Raw genomic sequence first — 16,320 nt, forward strand, 5'->3', positions numbered from 1 at the left:
AACGGGACTGTGCTGCAAAGTGAGTTAGAAGATTGTCATTTTGCTCTTGGGAACTGAGTCTGAATTGGAGCCTCCCAAGTTGGGGAGTGGGAATGGGGAATGGGATTGCCTTTCCTCTCCCTTGAGACCCTGAGCACTGGCGATAAATTGATAGATTCGCTCACGCGTCACGAGGATTTCAGTCCTCGTGAGTGAAACTGCTGCACATATGAAAAAGTGGGTTCTTCTCTTAGATTGGGATTAAGGTAATTGGAATCAAGACCTCCTCTGGTTAAGAGATGTCACTGACATTGTAAGGTGTCAGCCAGTGGCTCAGCGGTAGCCCTCTTGCCTCGGAGTCAGAAGGTTGTGGGTACAGGTCCCACGCCATGCACTGGAGCACAAAATCTAGGCTGACACCCCAGTGCAGTACTGAGGGAGTGCTGCACTGCCGGAGGTGCCGTCCTTCAGATGAGACGTTAAACTGAGGCCCTGTCTGCCCTCACACGAGAACGTAAAAGATCCCACAGCACTATATTGAAAAAGAGCAGGGGAATTCCCCCCGGTGTCCTGGCCAAAATTTATCCCCCAACTAACATCAGTAAAACAGACTATCTGGTCATTTACCTCATTGCTGTTTGTGGGACCTTGCTGTGCACAAATTGGCAACTGCAGTTCCTGCATCGCTGCAGTGGCTACACTTCAGAAAAGTCCTTTGTTGGCTTTGGGACATCATGAGGTCATGAAAGGCACTATATAAATGCAAGCCTTTCTTTTTCTAATGGAAGGATTTCTTCCAATCACTACTTCTGGCAAAATCATAATGCATTGATTTTGCTAGAAAGAGAGTAAATACGGAGTTTGATGCCTCACTTACAATTTTTTTTATACGTTCCTGGGATGTGGGGTTTGCTGGCAAGGCCGGCATTTATTGCCCATCCCTAATTGCCCTTAAGAAGGTGGTGGTGAGCCGCCTTCTTGAACCGCTGCAGTCCGTGTGGTGAAGGTACTCCCACAGTGCTGTTAGGGAGGGAGTTCCAGGATTTTGACCCAGCAACGATGAAGGAACGGCGATATATTTCCAAGTCAGGATGGTGTGTGACTTGGAGGGGAACTTGTTGGTGGTGGTGTTCCCATGCGCCTGCTGCCCTTGTCCTTCTAGGTGGTAGAGGTCGCGGGTTTGGGAGGTGCTGCTGAAGAAGCCTTGGTGAGTTGCTACAGTGCATCTTGTAGATGGTACACACAGCAGCCACGGTACGCCAGTGTTGGAAGGAGTGAATGTTTAAGGTGGTGAATGTATCTCATTGTATGAACGCAGCACAGGAAAATGTACCCTGAACCAAACCCTTGCTTTACATGACCCGGCATTGCCTGATGATGACATCGGGTGCAAAACGTGGAGCAGTGTTCCGATCGCCCAGAACTGACATCCAGTAGCACAAACGTTCCTAAAACTTTTAAAAAAAATTCTGTCTCACTGTGCAGAGTGCTTCAACTGGGACTTCCATTCTTCACCGAACTCTGTGTTCACTGCAGGGATTGTTTTGTTCCCCCACAGATGACCTCACCTATCGCTGGCTACTCAACGAGTTCCCCAGGTTCATCATGTCCGGCAGGCGCCATTTTGTTTCCCAGACGACCGGGAATCTTTACATTGCGAAAGTGGAAGAGAACGACATTGGCAATTACTCCTGCATTGTCACCAGCCCGTCGATTTCCAAAAGCGTTTTCAGCAAGTACATTCCTCTCATCCCTCAAACTGACGGTGAGAATTCTGGTTTTTGCAGCTCTTCTCTCCGAACCTTTTCCAGGGGGTAGAAAGAAAACGTTTAAGTGTCCAGATCGGATTTATTTCGGGCTATCAATGCAAAGAAATTTTGAGCTAATAAGCAAACCACCCCATAAGCACATGGTTTAGGACACAGTCTATAAGTTGTATTGTAAACCGCAGGAATTCATGATCTCGGTGCAGAACTTCATGTGCCGACAATGCACATCGGGAATTTCTGCATGGAGACTCATCTGTTGAGAATAATGGCAAGAAATTCCTATAGGGCATTGATTGCTCTCCCCAACTTTGGGACGTGCGCTCCTGGCTCAGAGTTCCACACAAAATTTTCCCTTACATTTGCTTGGAGGATCAAGAAGGAGTCCTGCGACCAGAATATGGAAGTTCTTCATTTTTCTAGTTGTCTCCCCTTTCCCCCAGCCCACATCCTCTCCTGAAGACTCTGACTCTCGCAGGGGTACGGTCCAGTGACGGGGCGGGTGTGGGGGGGGGTGGCGCTCTTTGGAACGTTAGCCAAGTAGCCACTCTTCAAGTATGGGTCCACAGCAGATCATGTGGAGGGCATCGTAGACTCCGGCTTTGCCCACACCTGACCCGCTCACACACGGGCACTGTCTGGCAGGGGTCACCGACCAGCGACCCGGAGCAAGTGCCCCTCCCTAGCCGATGGACAGTGAGACCAGCTGTGGCATCCAACTGTCTCCCCAGTTGAGAACAGCTAACTCAGTACAGCCTGGCCATCCAACCAGTGTGGACATGTTCTACACTCAAGCTGGTCACATGAAGAGTGCAGATTCTTGGAGGCTCAGTTTAATGGGAAAGGTTTGTAGGTCCTGATTTGGCCAGGCATAAGGCAGACCTTATTCAAGATGAGCCTTTCCAATCCTAGTTGTCCTGCAGATGCGCAGCTTCCGGAGGGAGTCACTGAGCAACAGTCAGGAGCGGGAACCCTGCCAGTGATTTGTTTTATTCCCTGCCCTCACTAATCAGTGGGCACTGCAATCTGTTGTGTCATGCCAGCCCCTACTGTAGTTGGGACTAGCCCATTCAGCACAGGCTGGGGATAGAAACTGGGACCCTCGCAGTGCTTTGTCTCAGCTACTCGTTGGCTGAACTCGCTGAGTCATCAGGGGGCCAAATTGTCTTTTCGTAGCAATTGCCAGTAAATGGTGAATGAAAGTTAAGTCATTATAAACACCCTGTGAGGTTTCACAGTTATGCGGACTTGTCCTGTTGTTCATCTTACTCAAGTAGCACTTGTAACGAAATGATCTCAAGCAACCTTGAGTAATTTTTCTTGTACTAAACTGTTTGATTTAAATTTCAGGCGTGGTGAAAAGATATCCTGCCGACATTAGGGTGAAGTTCGCCGACACCCAAGTCCTGATGGGCCAAAATCTAACTCTTGAATGCTTTGCACTTGGAAAGTAAGTATGAGGCGCAAGTTAGCTACAGTTTTAAGGGTGCAGTAGTCCTCTCTAGCTGTAAGTTATTTTTCCCTCACTAGCAGTTATTGATGAAGCATAGGACTTACATAGGAACAGGAGGAGGCCATTCAGCCCCTCGAGCCTGCTCTGCCATTTAATTAAATCATGGCTGATCTGCACCTCAACTCCATTTTCCTGCTTTGGCTCCATATCCCTTGATACCCTTACCTAATAACTATCTCTACCTCGGTCTTAAAATTCCAATTGGCCCAGCATCCACTGCCTTTTGGAGGAGAGAATTCAGATTTCTACAAGTCTTTCTGTGAGAAAGTGCTTCCTGATTTATTTCCAGAATGGCCTGGCTAGAATTTTAAGATTATGCCCCCTTGTTCTGGATTCCCCCATCAGAGGAACTAGCTTCTCTGTATCTGCCCTTCAAATCCTCTAAACATTTTAAAATCCTCGATCAGATCACCCCTCAATCTTCTACACTCAAGGGAATACAAGCCAAGTTTATGTAACCTGACCTCATAATTTAACCCTCTTTGTTTGTCTTTCTCCATATTTCTCCCCTCCTTTCCTCGACACTTGACTCCTTGCTGGGAGATGATGAACAGGAGGCCGCTGCCTCCGTTACCTTACCCAAGGGGCCATTCTTCAGATGTGACCCTCGCAAGTCTCGTCGGCACATAGGAATGCACAAGCCCATCGCAGTCCACCCGATCTATGTTGGCAGGCTCCTCAACTGTGGGGGGCATCGCAGATGGGCCTATTCCTGTCATCACGAGATAACCACACCCTTTCCAGCACTGGGCACTAGATAGCGATCAGGAGTGGGAGCACTGGCTGATTTTTTTCCCCCACCCCTCCCTCTCCCCCCAGCACAGGGGTATTGAGACCAGTTATACAGCCCCAGCTCCCACCCCGGCTGAGTTCAGCTAATGCAGCGCAGATTTGGAAGTTGAACCTGTGATATCAGCACTGCGCTTCCCCGCTATATAGTCTCTTTCCAGCACCAGTCATTCTGGGAACACTTGCAGTCGCTCCGAGGTGAGCTTCGGGAATGTATTTCCGCACTCTCCTCTTCGCCCTGACATTTGAGCTCTGCAAAGGGCCGCAACAGCAGAGATACAGACCTGCCAGCCTCTAGCCGCTGTTGTACCGTGCGAGATCCGCGCTGGTCGCAGCTCCCGAAGCGCAGGTCTCAGTGCTGCGCCCGAAGGTAAACCATGCCGGGGCTCGATCAGGCCGGGCACCAGATCACCGAGGCTAAAACAGGTCTTCCTATTGGCTGCTGTAAATAGGGAACGTGATTAAATTGTTTCTCCACATCGGCCAAATAGAATGAGATAAATAATGACAAGAGCGAGATCACTTGGGTTTGCCTTGCGAATGTGTCAACTGAATTTATGTTTAATAATTGAAAATGCTCAGCCCCTAAAAGAGGAAGCACAGGTTAACATTGTGAGGGATGTTGGGGATGGAGCAGCCTTTCATTGGGACTATCCTTCATACTCGTACCATTTCCCTGTCTCTTTACCTGCTGGCGGATTTTCTCTGTTTCAGTTTTTGTCTGGTTTTATTTCAGCTATCCGCCGTTTATATTTTCAATTTTTTTTGTGGAAAAGTTTAATGAAGGGTTTTGGTAAGAGTAAATAAGCAGAAACTGTCCCCACTGGCAGGGGGCTCGGTTACCAGAAAATACACATTTAAGATAAAAGAACCGGAGGAGAGATGAGGAGAATTTTTTTTAACACAGTGAGCTGTAATGCGCTGCCTGAAAGGCTGGTGAAAACAGGTTCAATAGTAACTTTCAAAAGGGATCTGGATAAATACTTGAAAAGGAAAAATTTGCAGGGCTATGGGGAGATAGCAGGGAAGTGGGACTAATTGGATAGCTCTACCAAAGAGCTGTCACCGGCGCGATGGACCGAATGGACTTCTGTGCTGTAAGATTCTATGATGTTTAAAACAATTAACTGTGCACATTTATGGCGAGGACAGAGAAGATATTTTAAAATACGGGAAGAGATGTTAAAATGAGGGGCACGTAACAGGGGTCAAGAAATAATTCGAGGCTGTTGCCTGTCAGTGTGGCAAAAGGTGAAGAGGGACTGACCCGGGAAAAGAGGCAGGGTGTCGCAGGGCAAATATTCCCCCGGCTGACAAGTGGAGCCGTGTTGTGAATACGTTCGTGACGATTTTCTCAGTAGCGCTTCCCAGTCAGAGGAAATTGCGATAAATGCTTTCACATTGTCACCTTGCCCAGTGACCATAGGAATTCTTAATCTGACAAAAGTAAATCCTCCTCGAGAGCCTTTCCCTTGAGTTGCATTTGTCTCAGTAAATTGAGGAATATGTCGTGCATTTAATTTTTGGGCCCGATCTCTGATGGTCAGCTTAGATTGACACCGCCCAGACGTGGCCTTGGCTTTCTTGGTTTGACTTTTTGTTTTTTCGCTGCCATACACAAACCTGCTCTCATGGTCTCTCTCTCGCTCTCTCCCTCTCCCTTTCTCCCTCCCTCTTCTTCTCCCTTTCTACCTCCCTCTCCCTCCCTCTCCCACCCTCTCTCCGTCTCTCTCCCTCCCTCTCCCTCCTTCTCCCTCTCTCCCTCCCTCTCTCCCTCCCTCTCTCCCTCCCTCTCTCTCTCCGTCTCTCTCTCCGTCTCTCTCCCTCCCTCTCCCTCCCTCTCCCTCCTTCTCTCTCCCTCCCTCTCTCTCTCCCTCCCTCTCCCTCCTTCTCTCTCCCTCTCTCTCTCCCTCCCTCTCTCTCTCCCTCCCTCTCTCCCTCCCTCTCTCTCTCCCTCCCTCTCTCCCTCCCTCTCTCTCTCCCTCCCTCTCGCTCTTCCTCTCCCGCTCTCTCTCTCCCTCTCTCTCTCTCCTTCTATCTCCCTTTTTGGTCTCCTTATCTGAGAAAGGATATACTTGCCTTAGAGGCGGTGCAAGGAAGGTTACCTAGATTGATCCCTGGGATGAAAGGGCTGTCCTATGATGAGAGATTGTGTGGAATGGGCCGATACTCTCTGGAGTTTAGAAGATTGAGAGACGATCTCATTGAAACATGCAAGATTCTGAGGGGGATTGACAGGGTAGATGCTGAGAGGTTGTTTCCCCTGGCTGGAGTGTCTAGAACTAGGGGGCATAATCTTAGGATAAGGGGTCGGCTATTTAAGACTGAGATGAGGAGGAATTTCTTCACTCAGAAGGTTGTGAATCTTTGGAATTCTCTGCCCCAGAGGGCTCTGAATGCGGAGTCTTTGAGTATATTCAAGGCTGAGATAGATAGATTTTTGGACTCTAGGGGAATCAAGGGATATGGGGATCGGGCGGGAAAGTGGAGTTGAGATTGATGATCAGCCATGATCTCATTGAATGGCGGAGCAGGCTCGAGGGGCTGTATGGCCAACTCCTGCTCCTAATTCTTATGTTCTTATGTTCTCTCTCGCTTCAGCCCACTCCCTCAGGTCCAGTGGCGGAAGGTGGAGGGAAGCTTGCCGAGCAACGCCGAGCTGCTCACCTTCAACTCGGTCCTGAGGCTAACAAACATCCAGCCCGAGGACGAAGGGACTTATGAGTGTGAAGCAAAAAACTCCAAAGGAAGGGACCGCGTAGAGGGACGGCTCACTGTGCACGGTAAGGGAACCCATGCACTGGCTGGCCAATCAAGACCCTGTTTCTGAGACCGACAGCTTTTCCAAGGAAGTTATGCTAAACCTTTACAAATCTTTGGTTAGGCCTCAGCAGGTGTATTGTGTCCATTTCTGGGCACCACACCTTATAACGGAGGTCTTGGAAAGGGTGCAGAGGAGATTTACTAGAATGGTACCAGGGATGAGGAAATTCGGTTATGTGGAGAGACTGAAGAAGCTGGAATTGTCCTCCTTAGAGCAGAGACAGTTAAGGGGAGATTTAATAGAGGTGTTCAAAATTATGATCAGTTTTGAGAGAGTAATTAAAGAGAAACTGTTCCCATTGGTAGGAGGGTCAGTAACCAGAGGACACAGCTTTAAGATAATTGGCAGAAGAACGAGAGGAGAGAAATGAGATGATTTTTTACACAGAGGGATGTTATGATCTGGAATGCACTGCCTGAAAGGGTGATGGAAGCAGATTCAGTAGTTACTTTCAAAAGTAATTGGATATATACTTGAAAAGCAAAGATTTGTAAGGATATGGGGAAAGAGCAGGGAAATGGGACTAATTAGATAGCTCGTTCAAAGAGCCGGCACAGGCACAATGGGCTGAATGGCCTCCTTCTGTGCTGTATGATTGTATGATTCTATCAATGATATGGTAAGGCCATAAGGGGCTTGTAAGGTTTCCCAGAATAGGGGTGAGAGAAATTCTCTTTCTGTAGATGTTCCTCACTGTCTCACAGTGTGACACATTGGGGGTGATTTTGTCAATGGGGGCGCGTTGGAGGCAGGACTGCTACTTGTCAGGTTTCAGTCCTGCCTCCATCGACTTGTGGCCAACCCACGCTATTTTCCCTTGATTGACCTTGTCAGCGGGCTTAGCAGGCCAATTAAGGGGAAGCTGGTTACAGAGAATGTCAGCGTATGACATTCCATCTATCAAATATTTTTGACAGATGAATTGTCATCGTTTGACAGCTCTGTGAAGCTGTCAAACACTGACATTCTCTGTTGTTTGATGAGTTCTTGTATTCAAGACTCGTCAAACCTCTTTCTTTAGCAGAAATTAGATGGATGTTGCATCGGAGAATGCAGCAGACATCTGTCATCTCTGCCGGTGAGATGCGAGAGTCTCCGCATCCCCAATTGTTGAAGCCTGCAGGAAGAAACAAAGGTAAGTAAGCATTTTCTATCACTTTCCACTCACCTCGCATACTTACCTCTCCACACTTGCACTCATCACTTACCTCCACAGCGCACTACTGGACCCCTCTCACCCTCGCAGACCCACTGCTCGCCTCGGTGACCCTGGCGGGGTTTCCCGACGTCGGGAAGCCCGCGCCTCTGGTGGAAAAATGGGGATAATCTTAACTGTCTATTAACTACCTGTTAACAGGCAGTTAAGTGGCTGTAATCTCCTTCCCGCCTCCAGGAGACGGGACCCGGCGCAGGGCGGATACCCGCCTCCTGGGAAGATGGCATGGAGGTGGGTTGGGGGGCGGGATGGGCACCCGCCCCCAGATTCTGCTATTTTCCCAGCAGTCCCACCTCCAAAGCCGCCCCCCCCCCCCCCCCCCCCCCCCAAGGGCTGGCAAAATCCAGCCCATTGTGACAGCCCCCTAATGATGGCCTCAGCCTGTTAAGATGCATGTCACGAGCCTCGGATCAGTTAACAGTACCATACCAAACATACCACAGCTTCCATTTCATTGGATTCCTGAAAGGCCTTTTGACCTGTTTTGTTGTCCTGCTGTGTAGTTTCCCAAAGAGGCAATCTTAACCCTGCCCACTCGGTGGCGGGCAGGCAGGCAGTTAAACTCGCCAGTTGGGCTCGATGGTTGACGTCCCACACCGATCCTGCAGGTTCTGGTATTAACCTGCCCGTCAGAGCAGGCGCGAGAGTTACAGCCATTTGCTATGCAAATCGGCCTCTGATGACTTCAGGGACCAGAAGAGACCCAAAAAGGTAAATCTTTTTTACTTAATTTGACTTTCATCGTGGGGTCAGGAGGAACAGGAGTGCTTTGCCAAGCCCAACGAGGAAAGTTCAGGCCTCTCCTGCTCCAGGCTAACCCCCCACTCGGTGATTACAAGGCCATGCCAAATCACCTCACCGTGACCTGCCTGAATGCCATTTATTCATGTTCCTGCCGCCTGACATTGTGCTCTGGCCCACCAGTCAACTGCCGGGAGACTGACTGAGGCTGTGTAGATGAGGACCGGGAGTTAATATCTACCACCTCGCTCTGCACCTACTCCCAACTCCTGCTCTCGGCTCCTGCCCCGAGCCCAAAATCTAGGCTGACACTCCAGTGCTATACTGAGGGAGTGCTGCACTGTCTGAGGTGCCATCGTTCGGATAAGATGCTAAACAATCCTTTCGGGTGGATGGAAAATATCCTATAGCACTATTTGAAGAAGAGGAGGGAAGTTATCCCTGGTGTCCTGGCCAATATTTATCCCTCAACCAACACCTAAAAACAGATTACCTGGTCATTATCACATTGCTGTTTGTGGGAGCTTGCTGTGCGCAAATTGCAGCTGCTACATTTCCCTACATCACAACAGTGACTACACTTCAGAAGTACACAATTGGCTGTGAAGCACTTTGGGACGTCCTGAGGTCGTGAACGGCGCTATAGAAATGCAAGTCTGCCAAGACTGTCAGTGTTGGCGTGAATTGAAAGGGTTCTGCACTGAAGCTAGAGTTATGGTGTAACTGCTCCCTACGATCCTGTGGACAGCACCATGCATTTACAAAAAGAGGCAGTGCAACTTCAAGTTTTACGAGAGAAAAAAAATACCTTAAATGTTGACATTTGCAGAGGTTCATCATCTCCAACAGACACTGTCAAGCCTTTGCATCTCTGAGAGGGAATTACGTGACCATCTGCCTACAGCAGAGAATTTCAGATGCAATTAAGAAGGAGAAAAAGAGGCCTGCTCTCTCAGCGACCTTTCTAGAAGCTGCCTCTTGCTGTTTTCATTCATTAGTGGATTCTATGCTGTTGCTTTGGTGATTCCACAGCAATTGAACAGAGAACATTTAGGATAGAAGTGGCAGAAAGGTACTAGTTATTGGCTTGCACTCTGTCATTTTCTCTCTGCCCTTTCATGGCGATTCATATTAAAAAAACATTTTCTGCTGGCTTTCTTCACACTGGTGGACAGCCCTGAAAGTTGAAGGCTTTTATAATTATGTCCCTTTGACTTTTTCGACTTCTCATTCTCACCCCCTATTGGGTATCTTCCAGCTGGCTGGTGAAGACTGACTTCCTTTCAACTGCGGGCTAGCAAAACTCATCCTTTGAGGTCTTGTGTATAAACCTAAAAGGGACAGAAAGTCATGCCAAGCTGGCATGGTACCTAATTTATGTTAAAGCACACACCTGCAGAAGCGGGCAAAGGAGGGAGCTGGATAGCTCTGGGGAAAGAAGTGACTGAGGGACATGAGCGGTGGTATTGTTTTGAACTGTAGGTGGCCATAGTCCTCTTTTGCAGGCCTGCACATTCCTGCATTGGCGGAATTGTCAAGACAGTTCTTATGCTTGAGATTGTTTAACTGAGCTATTTGAGACATTAGCTTATAATAACCCCTCCAGTGCCAGTTGAATTTATCTGTTGTGAATAAATGAATCTCCTGGAGCTAAAGCAACCCTCAGTGTTACTGGTCCCAGTAGCTCATAGATCAGCGGGTGTTGGTGGACAGTTCATGAGGGCAGGTGCAGTAATATCATTCTGTCCACAAGCGGGCAGAGTAAGAGAAATGGTTCTGGGGGCAGTGGTTGAAGGTTAGTAAAGCAGATGGCTTCACATCTTCCTGGCAAACCTGGAGGAGACCACACAGCTTGGTGAGCTTTTGGTTACTGGTGTTGATGCCACTTATGACACGTTTCTCTCTATCTTTAGATGCAGTGCTGGTGTTGGTTCTTTATTCTTAAAAACCAGAGGCAGAAATTTCACTTGGGCATTGTGAGTCCCAGCTCACAAGATAGGTTCAGGTGATGGAAGCCCTTCAGCTTTCTGGATCTCATCCTCCCAACATACCAACCCTAACGTCTCCGCATTGCAGCCCTTAGCTGCTTCTCAAGTGAGTCCAGGATCCTGGCTTCAACCGCCCTTCCCGGCAACTCATGGCGGCCCTCGACCATCCTCTGTGTAAAGACGTACTTCCTCATTCCTGTCCTGCACTCGTTCTTTACAACCCTGTACCTGTGTCTGCTTGTCCTGCTCCTTCAGTATATCTCAAAGTCTTGTTGCGCGTTTACTTTATCAAAATTGTATCCCTCTAAGATAACGGTTCCCACCGGTTATCTCGTTGTTCCTCCAAGCTCACCCTCTGATACACTGGTTCAGTTGCATTCCGGTGCTCCGCATGGCTGCTTCACGTCAGAAGCTGCGGCAGAGTGGAGCCCTTTTCTGTGAGCTTGGGACTGAGTCACATTGTTGGGGTAGAGTGGAAGGTCCTTTACTCTGCACCAAATATGCTAATTAGACCTGGCAGTGCTCGATAGTGACACTGAAATGGAAACATGTCCTAGTCCTTAGAACTACCATCCCTTAACTTGATGAGCTCAAAACGTCCCCCCAAAATTATATTTTGGCCCTTGGATTTAGCGTTAAATATTAAATTACTGACTTAATTAGATTTTCGTGTACCACGGCATATCATTTCCATTCACATCACGAAGTGCTATCCGATCTGATATGAAATCAACCTCCACTTCCCCTTCAAGCATTCACGTGCTTCTTTAAACATGATGGGCTCTCTAAGTGGTTTTAAGGAGCTTTAATTGAGCCAGCCTGGTCTTCAGCCCAACAGCAGATCAATTGCCTCACAGCTGCAGAGCAGTGAAAGGATTAGAGTTTGGAATCCTAATGAGCGTCAAGTAAAGCCGAGGCAGCGATCAAACATTTTCTTGCATTTAATCCTTCGCAGAGCACAGAAACATTTCTGGCCCAAAATAGAACTGGTTACTTAGAGAACATTGTGAATTCAAATGTGTGTTTGTGATAAGTTCCCTTCAGTAATTTTACAATTTTGCAGAAAACTCTATTTTGTACACATCCGGATCTCTGAAATGTGCCAGCGTTGGAAACAGAATAAAAAACACTGCGCTCCACGGCACTGCGTTCTATAGCACTGTGTTCCATTGTACGGCGTTCCACAGCACCGTGCTCCACAGCACTGCGTTCAAAAGCGTACCGCATTCAGAGATACTGTACTGTGCATGTGTCTCATGGTGGAGGCTGAGGCAACAATCATAGAAGCTTACAGCACAGAAGGAGGCCATTCGGCCCATAATACCTGTGCTGGCTCATTGAAGGAGCTCTCCAATTAGTCCCACCCCTCTGCTCTTTCCCCATAGCCCTGCAATTTTTTTCATTTTCAAGTGTATATCTAATTCCCTTTTGAAAGTTATTATTGAATCTGCTTCCACCACCCTTTCAGGCAGTGCATTCCAGATCATAACAACTTGCTGCGTAACACAAATTTCTCCTCACCTCCCCTCTGGTTCTTTTGCCAATTATCTTAGATCTGTGTCTCCTGCTTACCAATTGCATGCCAGGGCCCCAGCCAGTGCAGCCTCCCTCTGACTCATATTGGCCCTCCCTTCTAGGCTTGCCAACTCTAGTTTGACATATTCCTGGATTTGAGCATGTGATAATTCATCACATGACATTCGCTCATGACGCCACTCATGTATTACCAAGCCCCAAATCAAATATTTGACTTTTTGTTTTATGGTGAGATGAATAACATTGTTTATAAATCAAAGAAAGAAAATGAAGGAATAAAAAGAGTTAAAGATAAGTAATGTTTAAATAAAAACTACTTCTGTGATGTTTCTACAGTATTGACCGCAATGAGAAACACTGAGTAAATATCACTAATTCAACAAAAACATCATCGATATAAGTAACTTCTTACTAAAGTTTTTGTACAATTTTATGACTTCTTACAATACACAGCAAGTTATAAAAATTGGAGCAGTTGAATAGCTACTGAGGTGCCCTGAATATGCTCAGCTCTGCAACTGGAAGTGTCGTGGAGGTTGATATCATCCAGAAAATAAATACCAAATTGTGAAACAATGCAGATTATAATCTCCTAGTGGTCATTTAAGTGAAACACCATCTTGGTGAAATAAATCGCCAATTGAACATAGCTTTAGCAAACATTAGACTACTGGTTCTTCAACTTATATTTGGCACTCAGGGATGTACAGGATCAGAAAGGACCATGGTGGTTCATCTCGCTGGCCCCAAGCTTCAATAAATATTGGGCTGGATATTCCGATGCCCACGGGTGTGTACGCGTTGTGTACACACCTGTAGGGACATTGGAAATGCCGGTTTCAGGCATGTGAAAACCGGCATTTCCGATCTATCTAGAATGCTCTTGACAGATCAGATGCCTGCCCTAGAGAACGGCCTCTGCGGGTGGATAGTTCCGTTTTCTGGAGACCCTCCACCCGCAGGAAACTCTTAGAAATCTTACGCCTGGTAAAAGCAGGCATAAGGCCTGCTTTTACCAGCACAAGAGTCGAAAAAGGTTTAAAAAAATGTTTTTTCACCCATTTATCATTTAAAAATACTTTAAAAAAGGTAAGTTTATTTTTAGCCCAGTAAAATATTTAATTTTTGTTTAAAATATTTAATTTATTGTAATTTCAATTCATTTTAAAAATGTGATTTAAAAAAAATGTATTTAATGTTTTACAGTGTTTTTGGGGTGATCTCCATTCATATATTTGACAGGTCTATCTGTCAAGTGTATGAAGAGAGATTCCCTTCTCCCATTGGCTCCCCATGGCTCACGTGATCCCAGGGACGCTTGCGAACCGCATGTGCCCCTGGGATACGTGGGCCCTGTACATTTCGAGTTGGAAAGGCCCAGGAACGGAAGTGTCCGGAGCCCTCAAGTAAGTCCGTAGATTTTTTCCAGATCGGAGGCCTCTGCGCGCAGGAAGCCTCCGATCGGAAAATACGGCCCAATATGTTATAGCATTGCCGGGAATTTCCCCTGGAGCACACATGATTGGCCATCAGAATTTCGGCAGAAACCCCGTTTACGCGGTTCATCCGGGGTTTCCACCGATCTTCCGCCAAAGTTGCAGCAGCCGATGGGAAGGGACCCCGATGAACGTGCTGACCCATATCTCTCGCCGGGCTCAATCACTTCTTTCAGCAGAAAACCTCTCCAGCGCCCTCTTGAATTTTACCTGCACTGCCTATCGCACATCCTCCAGCCGCTGCATGAAGTCCAAGCTGTCTGACCATCTGCCCTGTTCCAGACTCGAGTCTGTGCCTCCTGTTCACAGAATTTCTGGCTATGTCCCACAATATTGCTGATCTTGGCTCTCAGTTAATGGTAAATAAAGGTGAAGCTGTATTGACAGGCATTGAAGATCAGACAGACAGGTACTGTAGTAACCTGGGAGGTTATGAGTAACCTGATCCACCAGGTGGTGCTGTGGCAGTTGGTCTCCTGAGTTAAGTCTGATCTGTACTGTGGTACTCTTTGTTTTTGCTGCCTCATGGCAGAAGCTTTTATGTGCAAGTGTTGATTAAACCATGTTACGGAGTTAACCGGTGTCCGTCTCCATCTATGGCCACCTCAAGATACCACATATGGCGACGAGAATAAAGGACGGAAAAGTTTTGGTGGATCAGTCATAGTTATGGAGTATTCGGAAGAGGTGCTCGGGTTGGTTAGCAAACTAGTCGGAAAAGCACGAGGCTAGGCCGCGGGAGTCGAAACGGAGTTTGATTTTTTGGCTGAAGTGACCGGACTCCAAGGATGGCAGGAACGGTAGGCTCCGTGGCACCTTTTGACAGCAAGTCGCAGTCTTGGGAGGAGTATATTGAAATACTGAGCCATTTCTTTATGGCAAACGAGGTGGACAGTGCTGAAAAGAAAAGGGCCATTTTACTGAGTTGTGTGGGAGCGCAAACCTATACACGGATGAGGAATCTGCTGAGCCCGGAGCGGCCAGGAGAAAAATCTTTTGACAAGTTGGTGAGTCTACTAAAGAATCATTTCAATCCGAAACCTAGTGAAATAGTACAGAGATGGAAATTCAATTCGAGGATTAGGAGGCCGGAAGAAAGCGTTACTGAGTATGTGGAGGAGCTTCGGAAGCTCGCACAGGACTGTAATTTTGGAAATGCGCTCACAGTCATGTTAAGGGACAGACTAGTATGCGGAGTTAACGACGACAGTATACAGCAAAGGTTGCTGTCAGAAGAAGGATTAACGTTTGAGACGGCACTTAAAAAAGCACAAGCCATGGAGACGGCTAACAAGGACATTAAGGACTTAAACAGTATGAGCAAGGAGAAATGGAGTAAACCAGTGGAAGGAGCTGTTTTCAAGATGGAAGCTCGCGCGAAAAGTCCACCAGTCAGGGTTGGGGATTGCTACCGATGTGGCGGGACGAGCCATTATGCAAAGGACTGCAGGTTTGCAAAGGCAAAGTGCCACAATTGTGGAAAAATAGGGCACTTAAAGAAGGTCTGTAAAAGGGCAGTGAGTGAGAGAAGCAATGCTAAAGGGGCAAAGCATGCAAAAGCGGGGAGGGAGAAATACACAAAGCAGGCAAATTACATACAAGAGGAGGAAGAGTCTAGTGAGGAGGTTTTCACTGTATACAGTATAGACACTTCAAGGCCCAACGTACCCCCTCTCACTCATTATTTGATAGTGAACAGAGGTCAAGTAAAGTTTGAGATTGACACTGGATGTAGTGTAACCATAATGTCGCAGACTGAGTACACCAAGCTATGGGGGGAAGCAAAAGTACCAGAGCTAGGTACATGCCCCATTAGTCTCAAAACCTACACAGGACAGAAGGTGGACATTTTGGGGGCGGCCGAAGTACAAGTGGAACACAAAGGAGTCACCAAAGAGCTTACGGTGGTAGTGGTAGCAGGGTCAGGGCCAAACCTGTTAGGGCGAGGGTGGATCAGTGAGTTGAGTGTATACTGGCAGGCAATGAATAAAATGGAGGACAGTACAGAGGCACTGCAAGAAGTGCTGATGAAGCATGAGTTAGTGTTCAAGGACGAACTGGGCACCTTAAGGGGAGCCACAGCCAAGATTCATGTAGCCAGTGATGCCACGCCTCGTTTCTTTAAACCAAGGTCAGTACCTTTTGCAATGAAAACCAAGGTTGAGGCGGAACTAGATCGCCTGCTAAGGGACAAAGTAATAGAACCAGTGAAATTTTCAGACTGGGCGGCACCAATAGTCCCGGTATTGAAGCCCGACGGTAACGTAAGGGTGTGTGGTGACTATAAGTTAACAGTGAACAGAGTATCATCACTGGAACAGTACCCCATTCCGAGAATGGAGGACATGTTAACATCGCTCGCTGGGGGAGAAAGATTCAGCAAACTGGACATGAGTCATGCGTATCAGCAGATATTGCTAGATGAAGAATCAAAAAAGTTTGTCACGGTGAACACGCATAAGGGGCTGTTCA

At 47.4% G+C, this 16,320-nt stretch overlaps 1 protein-coding gene across 6 annotated transcripts in view; it reads left to right on the forward strand.

The window, feature by feature from the left end:
- The window catches only part of cntn1b (contactin 1b), a 1,036,112-nt gene that overhangs the window by 449,653 nt on the left and 570,139 nt on the right, over window positions 1-16,320 (forward strand). For all 6 annotated transcript variants that reach the window (XM_086008675.1, XM_086008680.1, XM_086008681.1 and 3 more), the window contains 3 exons: window positions 1,538-1,744; window positions 3,096-3,195; window positions 6,649-6,830. In XM_086008675.1, coding sequence (XP_085864801.1) covers window positions 1,538-1,744; window positions 3,096-3,195; window positions 6,649-6,830 — 489 coding nt within the window. The remainder of the gene's footprint in view (window positions 1-1,537; window positions 1,745-3,095; window positions 3,196-6,648; window positions 6,831-16,320) is intronic.

This window comes from Somniosus microcephalus, chromosome 16 (genome assembly GCF_052327205.1).
Source record: "Somniosus microcephalus isolate GS21.2 chromosome 16, FLI_Smic_1.0, whole genome shotgun sequence".
Lineage (NCBI taxonomy): Eukaryota > Metazoa > Chordata > Chondrichthyes > Squaliformes > Somniosidae > Somniosus > Somniosus microcephalus.